We start from the raw sequence: 11,181 nt of genomic DNA on the forward strand, positions 1-11,181 counted from the left end.
GAGGCTGAATTTTCAGGGATTTTTTTTTCTTTTCCAGAAAAAAAGCAAAACTATCTCAAGTTCCTCACATTTGACTTAAATCCAGTTTCTGTTTGAACTTTATTATTTGAAACATTTTTTGGTAAAGAATAATGAATCTTAGGCAGGTAAATTAATCTCTTTTGATTTCACTTTTCTCATCTGTAACATGAGGGGGTGTGATTATCTTTAAGCAGCCTCACATTCTTTACTCATCTATGACAGATTCTACAACCCTGGGTTTCAGTTTTCTGATGATTAGTAGATTGGATGAATCAGGTTTCTTGGAGTAATATGTGGCCCTTTATAGCAGTTTTAGCAATCCAGGATTTTGTTAGAAGTACAATTGTTAGACTCCATTCTAGACCTACTAAATCAGAAATACTGGAGGTGGAGCCTTGCAATTTGTTTTTAACAAGCCCTCTAGGGGATTGTGATGTAGCTAAAGTTTAAGAACCATTGTCCTAGAAAATCTCTTGACTTGGTGGTAGGAGAGGATCAATTAGCTGTTCTCTGCTTACAGCATCGGCTTCTGGGTATTGTGCAAAACTTCCAGCTTTTCCTCCTATATGTGAAATGACAGATGTGGGCAATATGCAAATTGGATTAAATACACTTTCAGTTTCATCAGCAGAATTAAAAAACAGTAGACATTAGAATTGTGAAATCAGATAATTTATTATAGGAAATTCCTAAGTCTTTAAAATTTTAAGTCATACTTAAAAATCTATTGTATACAGTATTTCCCATATTCATTAGTGAATCCAGAATATTTTGATCAAGTTACATTTAAATAATTACACAGATATTAATCTAAATAAACAATTCCACCTCCCTGGTTCTCAACTGTAAACAAAAGTGATCTCAATGGAAACGTATAGCTATAAAATCCCAATGTTTCAGACATTCAGTAATTTATTTTTTTCAGTAATTTAATATTAAAAATATTAGAATATTTAACATCATGTAACATAAAATAGAGGAATATATTTCTATAACATTTCCACCCTGATGTTTTAGCAATACAAGCACATTTCCTCTACAAGTCTCTTAAAGTTTGTGTTTTCAGGAGAATCTATTTAAAGTAACAGAAGCAGATTTTACTTTTATGGGAAAAATTTAATAATAATTCTTGTGACTGTGTTCTTTGAGCATGACACAATTCAACCAAGCATACAAATGTTCTCACTATTGATAAGCCTCAGTAGTTAAAACCACTTCCCAGGAGAATATAAAAATAAAAGGATTCTCTCTTTTCTTATTTGGAAACACCTGACTTTAAAAAGATCTGGTGACATTTATTTTTTTTTCCTAAGAAATTCCACCATGAAGATTCATCTCTTTTTCTTTATTCTGCTCTTTTGGGTCACAATTTTACCAGGTAACATGAAATGTTTATGGACTTATTTGGGCTAATGAATTTGAGGAGACATAAGTTGTTTCTTGTTAAAAGTATAGTAATAACTTAGGGATTAAAACATTTTTATATGAACTGCAATGTGGTACTCTGGCTTGGACCCCAGAAGAGGAAAAAAAAAATGTTTTTAAAAGACAATAGTGGGAAAACTGGTGAAATGTGAATAAAATTTACAGTTTAGTTGATAGTATTTTATCAATGTTCATTTTTTAGTTTTGATAATGTAAGCATGGTTATGTGAGATGTTACCATAATGAGAGTTTCGCCTCTATTACCTTTGCAACTCTTCTATAAATCTAAACTGACTTCAAAATAAAAAGTTTAAAACAATTAGATAAATACATTAGTCTTGTCAGCTTTATCCTGGAGCAATTTGTTAGAATTTTTTCTTACTGGAAGAAACATATTCTGTATGATAAACAACAGATAAAGGATAGATGGTTCAGTGCCAGAGAAAGATCTATTTAGCTTTTCCTTCCTTTCGTTCTATACCAGTATAATACTTCCAGTGAGCAGAAGCCTTTCTTACTCTTCTGCTCTAGGTGTACAGACAAATCATGTCCTTTGTTAGCTTTTATGTATACAGTCCTGGTCACTACCTTTCTGTCTTTGAGTGCTATAGATCACATGGATGTTGAGTATAACACCTTGTACGCAAGCTGTTTTTCATGAGTTTTATTTTTCTACCCTCAAAGGCTACCTTTTCACAACAATTATGTAACAAGATTCTCTCCTCCTGAGTTAATGTGTAAGTATGACTTGTAAGGAAATATAATAATACATTTTGGAAAAGAAGAGATCATTGAGTCTACTACCTTCTTTTTTAAAGAAATTAAGATGAAAGGATTAGCTCAAGTTTACCTAATTGGCACTAAAATTAGATTCAAACTTTACTACTTTCAGAAAATATTCTTTTTAGTTCCTGGCTGATTTCTTTAGCCCCAATAGACATCATAATAGAGGCCTAGGAGAGTAAATTAGCTTATTCTTTCATTATAAATATTATATAATCATATTGATGATCTAAAAATATATACACTATTAACTGATAAATATCATTTAAAAGTTGCAAGTGGGTAAAATTCTAAATAGAGACCAAGCATCACTAAAGTAACAAACAATTACAATCCATTGTTCATCTATCTAAGAGAATATAACTTCCTTTCTCTCTGTTCAAAAATTCCCTCCACTCAAAAATTCAAAAAGATCTCTGGATTTTTTTCCCAGCTCTTTCTAGAAAGGGCCAAAAAAAAAAATTCTATGCAGATTCATACAGCTTTTAACATGTGATAAATCTTTTTCTTCTTTTAATTTCAACAATAGCTAGCATGAATAGATAATTATGTCAAGCTTTTTTTCTGTTTTAGTAACTTATTTTTTCTTTGTAAGAGCTATATCAGGTGTATCTACCAACAGTGAAAGCTATTCGTACATCAACAAACTGGAAAAATCATGTGTCCTGTAGACTTAGAGATTAAAAACCAGTTGGGGATACAGTAACATAGATTACAACATCAGTGTTATTAACTTTTTGTATATTTTTTCTTTTATTTTCAAAGGAAAGCCATTGTCCTTGTTAATCACATATCAACCAAACTTTTAGAACCACCATTACTGACCAAAAAAAATCTCAAAGTAAAAAAATATATGTATGTCAAGTTACGTATTTTTTCTACAATTTTAGAAAAGTTGTGATAGGAAATATAGACATTGTAAAAAATAATAAAGCAATAAGGATGTTGTCTTTCAACTTACAGTTCATCATATGGTGGTTGATTTAAATTGCATAAAATGTTATATGTATGACTCTTCTTGAGTTCTTCAGTTGTTTTTTGCATCTCACCTGCAAAGTATAGAAGTCCTTACTCAAAATTGAGGTAGTAAACCTCATTCTTTTTTCCAACTTGGATGCTTACAGATGAAGAGATGTCCAGATAGAAGCCACTAAACTGTCTACACAGGAAAATTTCCACTGAAGTCATTTCACTTTCCTCTTCATTTTGAGAGGTTATAAATGCACCAAATGTCTAGAACTGGGATGTTGTTTCACTCTCATGTATTGTTTTAGTTTATCTGCCACACTGAAAAAAAATTGTTATTGCCAATAATCACTTCTCTTCAAATCTGACATGTACTTTGAATGTGGGATAGTATAGCTTTTTTTTTTAAGATTTTTTTATTTATTCATTTGAGAGAGAGAGAGCAAGTAAGCAAGATCATGAGCAGTGAGGAAGGTCAGAGGGAGAGGGAAAAACAGACTCCTTGCTGAAAAGGGAGCCCAATGCAGAACTTGATCCCAGGACTTCAGAATCATGACCTGAGCAGATGTCCAACTGACTGAGCCACCCAGGTGCCCCTAGGATAATATAATTTTGTGTTGAAAGAATAGTCATTATTCCCGACCCTTGCCCCCCCATTTTCCAAGAAGCTTAATGGTAGCCTAAAGAACAAAATAGCAGGTGAGTGAAAATAAAAAGAAATTATAGGTTGAAAAATATTCTAGGAAATATCTTGCCCGTTTCTAACTTATATGTTAGGTAAAACCTTATGTATTGTTTAAAGAAATTCCCTAGCATATGAACACGTTGATAGATGAAATCTGAATGATACATATGAAGTGATTTTATGAAAGCAGTGTAAAGAGACTTACTTTCCTGAAAGTGATCAGAAGAGACTTCAGAGAGAAGACAGTATTTGAACAATATATCTGAAGATGGAGATAATATGTTTGGCTTATCACGGCATCACTAGAAAAGTAATTTTAATCACTTAAAGCAGTGTTTTCAATTAGAGGCAACTTTCCCCCCAAAGGGACATTGTTCAATGTCTGGAGACCTTTTAAATTGTCACAACTGGTACTATTAGCATCTAGTGAGTGGAGGCCAAGGATGTTGCTAAACATTCTTAAATCAACAGGATAGTATCCCACGGCAAAGAATTATTCAACTCAATAGTGTTTAGGGTGAGAAACCCTGCACTTAGGGAGTGGTTTAGAGCTTAACAGGGAATATATATTATAGTTAAATGAGTGGGTGGGGGCTTACAAAGATGAATATTAGTGATTCAAAGACACAGGCCTGAGGAATACACATATGTAGGGCTCAAAGTGAGAAAAAGAAGATAATATTTTTAGAAAGGTGAAAAAGCCAAAGAATGAATAAGAGAAGGAGTGAGGCCAGTTTAGGGTGGAGTACTGAACAACACGGTGATAAGTGTGACAGCCCTCTTGTCTAAAGTGAGTATAATTCAGGTTTCTGTCACTGGCAATTCATACATGGGTTTGAAAACAGTAACTCCTCAGAAACTGTACAATAAATGATGACATTTAGAAGTTAACATTTACTCTGCACAAACTTTTTTTTTCTGCTGTTAATTGTGTCATATTTTTCATTGCTTCAATTATAGTAAGAAGAGAGATAATTTTAATCGAAGAGCTAGTTTTATATCAGCTATTTATACTAATAATATAGATAATGTAGCTCTGAGTCTAGGTATTCACAAGTATCACAAGTCATCATCAACTCTTGGAAACATAGACTACATGTCTAGGTAGAAAGGCCTGGTCTTTAAAGGTACTGACTGGAACACCAAACCTAATTAATGGTTGAATTAGTGGCAAAATTTATTTGCTTTCATACTATGAACATAAAAAATATTTGTCTGCCTTTTGGTCAGTCATTGGCAATATTTAGAATTCTCCCTCACCAGTTCCCCTCAATCTCACTATAGGTGTAAGATGATTTCTTATCAAAAGTGATATGTCTAAAAAAATACTTGAAAACATAGGTTTTCTGAAAACACATGGGTCAACATATATGGTGAAATATAAAATTAAAGTATTTTTGGTTTAGAATGAATCTTACAATCTATTAGACCAACATCTTCCAATTCCCCAAGTATCTCCAGCTACTTTAATGTTAACCTTAAGTGAAAGTCAATCTACAAGCTACAAGATAAAACATGTAGTTCAGAGCACTGGCAATGTTAGAAATCATGTAATGCCCAATAATGGCTGGCCTCACCTTCTAATCATTCCCATTTTTTTAACCAATGCTGTCTTCAGACATGTGTCTAAGGTAGATCATTTCTTTGGTGAAGTAAATCCCAAAATACCCTGGAGAGTTGTACGAATACAGACAAATTGCTTAACATTGCTTCTCACTCAACATTTTGGCAAAGTAAAATCAAGCTCCAGTAGAAGTCTGTTGAAGAACCAAGAAAGTAAAACATTTTGTCTAAATAATGTTTGTGAGAACAGAAAAGGGGAGCTCAAATTCAATTGGATAATTGTGGAGAGAAGGTCAATTATGAGCACTTTTTAAACTGTTGATTTGGGGAACTATACTTGAGTTACTACACAGTGACTTGTAAGGAAGCAAGCTGGCACATCTAACTTAGGTCCAAGACACTTTCTGATTTTCAGGATTTTCTCTTGCACCAAGGGATGCTACCTTCACCTAAACTTTCCTCACTAAGATTTTCCCAGTCATTAATTAAAAGGGAGATATTTTTTTTTGGCCTACACAATAATTTTCTATTTCTTGTACTTTCTCCCTTTAAAATATAGGTGTGTTACAGCTAAATTTTTAATTTCAGTCATTCTTTCCTTCTTACAGCGACAAAGAAATATCCCCAATATGGTAGCTTGGATTTGAGGAGACAGTGCAGAAAGGGTAATGGCCGATGTAGACTTGAGTGCCATGAAAGTGAAATTAGAATTGCTTTCTGCATGCGACCTGCAACTCATTGCTGCTTGCAGAAGTAAAGCTGACAGAAGACAAGAAAGAGATACATGCTCCAAGAAGAAAGAACCAGTGTTACTAAGTCTTCTCAGAATATTCTTCAAGGCCTGTGTATCTCAATTAAATAAAATTTAATATTGAGCCATTCAGATGTGGTTCTATGTCACACATGTATCTGGTGCCTTTATATTGCATTTTCTCTTGATCTCTTGGTGCCAGAAGTAAGCAGAATTTATTTTATGCAAGTTCCTCAAGAACTCTTCAAAGTTCTATGTGCTATGTGTTGGTTGACATAAGTAATACCATAAGAAACCCTAGGTCAAAGAAATGGGAGAAATGTATTTCTGCAAGCCTCCAATAGAAATGTGCTTTAATTTTATCTTTAAACACTGTTCTATAGATTTCCATGAAACAATATAAATCCATAGGGCTTGTGAGACTAGATATTGAGAGTGCAGATCCTGCTCATGAGAGAAAGAGAAGAAAAGAATCAGTATAAGAACAGAAGAGCTAAGGTAATCACAATGAGGTCCAATTTCTGTCCTTATTATTTTCTAAGGATTTGTCTATTTGAGAAAGAGAGAGAACACGAGTGGAGAAGCAGAGGGAGGAGAGAGAGTCTCAAGCAGACTGCACTGAGCATGGAGCTGAATGAGGGGCTCTGTCTCATGACCCTGAATCATGATATGAGCTGGAACCAAGAGTCAGACTCTCTTTTTTTTTTTTTTTTCACCACCCAGGCACCCCTCTGATTATTTATTATTTAGTGGAGAAAAAAAATGTGTATCAGAAAAAAAAGAGTGAGTAAAAATGAAAGAGAAGAGTGACTTGAAGGTATTACATTTTTTGATGAAGAAAGACAGAAACTATGGCTAACAACTGAGTTGGGCTCCTCAGTCCCGAGATGATCCTGTCTGAGGAAACACCCAGTGACAGAAAGGAGTAACCTGCATTTTCAGCTCCACTCTGCCTGAGTTCCTCTTGCTACTTCCTCTGAAGGGCCACAGTATTTTCCCCTACAACATTCTTAGCAATGCATATGTATCATACAGTTGCTATTCAAAAATGCATATTCTACTTCTTTTATGAGTTTAGGAATACAGCTTAGTTATTGGTATTAATTTGGAATTATTTTTTTTTATAAAAAACATCATCAGTAGCATAGCAAAGACATAAAACAGTAACTTCCCTTCCCCCAAAATAAAATTGAACATATTTTTTGATCATTTAACTAAGTAAAATGAAATTTATTTTGTGGATATATGTGACCCAGTCTTGGACTCAGAGGAGATGAGAAGTCAGAGTTTCCAGGCCTCACCCTCTGGATATATTTATTCTTCCTTCCTTCCTTCTTTCCATCATCCTTACTTCTTTTCTTTCTTTTTACTTTTTACTTTTCTTTCTTTTTATTTTAGGTATAGTTGACACACAGTATTATATTAGTTTCAGGTGTGAAACTAATTGTGATTTGACAATTCTATACATTACAAAGTGCTTACGGTAGTGTAGTTGCCATTTGCCATCTCTTGATGTTTTTATTACAGCAAACTTCTAAACGCAAATATGAGATATAGGGGTTCGTGTTCATACTAAGCATTATGTATTATGGTGACATGCACAGAGAAAGGAAGAATTTTTCTCTATTTAGATAAAGTTTTTTGATATATTTCCATCATAAGGGGCTATTTACTTTTTTTTGTTTTATTTCAATAAAAATATGAGTTCCCATTATGAAGCAATTACTTTCTAAGCACACATTGGAGACTCACATGCATTATCTTTCACATATTTTAATAATGTAAAATAGACTTTGAGTTATCAATGTGTTCCTTGCAGTAATATTTATATTGCAAGTATAATAAATAAAAAGTATTCAAAAATATTTTATAGTATTTATTTAAACAGAATTTTTCTACCTGAAAACTAATGACTTTTTGACCCAGACAATTCTTTGTTGTGGCAGCTATCCTATGCACGTATCTGCAGCAATAAGATGTTTCTTATTATCCCTTACCCACCAGATGCCAAAGCACCTCTTCCCCTAATTGTGACAATCAAAAATGTCTATCTACATTTTCCAATATCCCCTTTAGAAGCAAAAATCACTCCTGATTTAGAAACACTAGCTTATAAATAAGCATCCATTCTCACAGAAATTTAAAAATTAAAAAAAAAATGGAAACAAAAAAATCAATAATGTTTTCAGTCAGCACATTTTCTGTGTCTTATGAAAACTATTTGAAACGTTCATATTTTATTACATATGAGATAGAGATGATATATTGGTGATCCTGAAAAAATATTAGCCCAACTTTTGAATAATAAATATATTAGCCATATTGAGAAGAAATGAAATGTTTGATTTTATCTTACCCAACCAGACTATCATTGTATCAAGACCTATAATGTAGAATTGAGAAGCTTAATATAATATTAATATGGAACAAATAAGAATTGTGTTTTTTATTGGCTACCAAGAAGCAATAGATGATAAGAGGTTTTCTGGGAGATACCCAAGACATCTCTGCATTTGAACTAATGTGTACTGGTAGACCCTCCAATCCTCAGTGCTTAAAAGAGAAAACCAAAACCATCTACATTTCTGAACTTGTCTCTCCTTGTATGGCTCAGTGTATATTCAATCTTCCAGCCTTCCTTCAGCCCAAGGAATTAATATGACAAACTTGAAGGAGAATATAAACCTATGGGCATCAACTATGACATTAATATTCTTCCCTGCAGAAACCTTTTAACTGTGTGCTGTCTGTGATATTGACTAAACATTCTAGAAGCCCTTTTGATAAAGTTCTGCATCTTATTTCCTTAGAAATGGGTGTCACTAATTATTCATATTGACCTCAGAATTTGTTTACAACAACTAAAAAGTAAACAAAAGGACAAAAGCTAAATACTTACATAAGGAAAGATTTCTGGCAAATCTCTGGCTTATGCATTGTAACTTTCATTGGATTAACTGACAAAACAACTAGATAATATTAAACTGCAGTTGATCCTTGAACAACATGAGTTTGAAGTGTATGAATCCATTAGTATGTGGATTTTCTTAGATAAATACAGTATAGCACTACAAATGTATTTTGTCTCCCTTATGATTTTCTTAATAGCATTTTCTTTCCTGTAGCTTACTTTATTGTAAGAATACAGTATATGATATATATGGCATACATAATACATGTCAATTGACTTTATATTATCCATAGGCTTCTAGTCAACAGTAGTCTATATGTAGTTAAGTTTGGGGGGAGTCAGAAGTCATATGTGTATTTTCAACAGTGTGGGAAGATGGGAGGTGGTGGTCAATGCCTCTAAGCCCCGCATTTTTCAAGGGTCAACTGTAGTTAGCTCTAAAGAGCTGAAAGTTTTACATTTTTCTCTCATTTAGTCCAGATTTGAAATTTCCATGCAGTGTATTTTCCTTCAGTTTTAGCTTTCTATGAATCTCGATTTGTAGTGACCCTGATGAAATAGGGTCAACACCACCAGGTGTTGGGTATTTTTATTGTAGTTAATAGCTCAATACACTCCCGAATCAGTTAAAAGCATGCTGTTGAAATGAGGTCTATCATCATCATATTCCCATATACGACTAGGAGCAGAAGATATCACACATTCAAATCTGTTCCATTTTAGTATTTATTTAATCTCAATGTCCTTGGACAAGGACAAAATCTAATTCTAATAGTAATTTACTCAGATAACATCTGACTAATAGCTTGCTTCTTCTTGGATATGATGTTGCAGGTTGGGATTTGAAAATAAAAAAAAAATTACAGCTCCTATCATAAGGAACTGATATTTACTTATTACAAACTGAGTTTTAAGTAACTATACACTTTGATAGAGTTAAAAAAAATGAGTAAGACATGAGATCTGCTTCCAAGAAGAGCAATGTCAATTCATAACACTGACAATATGTTAGAGATTGCATTCCACACCCCCTCTCTCATTTATTTACTAATTCAATAGGTACTCCTTGAGAACCTACTATGTGTAGCCATAATGTAATAAGATTGGGATACGTCAATATACAAAACAGGCAATATTTCCTATCTTTGTGGAGCTTCATATTCTAGAAGTGGAGACAAATGTAGACAGTAAAGATAGTAAATAAGCAAATTTCTGTTAGAAGAGTTAAGGGACTCAAAAGTGACATTTTAAATAGAATTTTTGAGGAGGCTTTTACTGAAAAGTTATCATTTAAGCAAAAAATTGACAGAGGCCAAGAAGCATCATGGAAACACACATGAGATTGATGGAGAATGCCTGTGAAGAGGCCTAGAGAAGAATGAGTTGGGAGGAGAGTCCTGTGTGAGCTCGTCAGAAACTATATGTTTTGGCAGATTACCCAGAGTTTTTTTAGGAATGAGAAGGGATCTTAGCCCTCTATTCTGAGTGGACTTTAACCAGAGGAAAAACGTGAATTGAATTTCGTTTTTTTGTTTTTTGTTTTGTTTTGTTTTGTTTTTTAAAGCCTCCGAAATGCTTTCCTGAGTTAGGAGATATTAATGTAATATAAATCATACATTATGGTAGCTCAGTCCAAGGTGCTAACAATAAAAACAATGAGGAATGGTAGGGTTCTGGATATGTTAAAAGTAGAATTAGCCAGATTTCATGAAAGATTTTCTTTCTTTAACCTACTTTCTAATCTGCTCTATTCTATTCTTCACCAAACTTCTTGAAAAACAGCCAAGACTCATAATCTCCACTCTCTGCCCCATACATTAACCCACCCATCAATTAACTGAAAATCTTCTTACTGATGTTTTAATTCTTCATCTTGTGGATTGCTGCACACTGCTCAAGTTGATCACTGTTTTGACAAGTATCTGACAATTATTAGATGGTCTCTCAATGGTTGGAGTGGCTTCTAGTACCTTTTCTCTGAGTCCCTTTTCTTCTTGTTTTATATGCTTTCCTGAGATTATCTTGTTTGCTGTAATGACTTCTGTGATCAACAAATATTTTTTCTCAATCTTCCCA

At 33.4% G+C, this 11,181-nt stretch overlaps 1 protein-coding gene across 1 annotated transcript; it reads left to right on the forward strand.

The window, feature by feature from the left end:
* The first annotated feature begins 1,225 nt into the window (after positions 1-1,225).
* On the forward strand, positions 1,226-6,343 carry DEFB110 (defensin beta 110). The gene is made up of 2 exons (XM_072832696.1): positions 1,226-1,399; positions 6,052-6,343. The coding sequence occupies exons 1-2, from the start codon at positions 1,345-1,347 to the stop codon at positions 6,198-6,200; spliced, it is 204 nt and encodes a 67-aa protein (XP_072688797.1). The 5' UTR covers positions 1,226-1,344; the 3' UTR covers positions 6,201-6,343.
* The last annotated feature ends 4,838 nt before the right edge of the window (positions 6,344-11,181 follow it).

This window comes from Canis lupus, chromosome 7 (assembly GCF_048164855.1).
Source record: "Canis lupus baileyi chromosome 7, mCanLup2.hap1, whole genome shotgun sequence".
Taxonomy (NCBI): domain Eukaryota; kingdom Metazoa; phylum Chordata; class Mammalia; order Carnivora; family Canidae; genus Canis; species Canis lupus.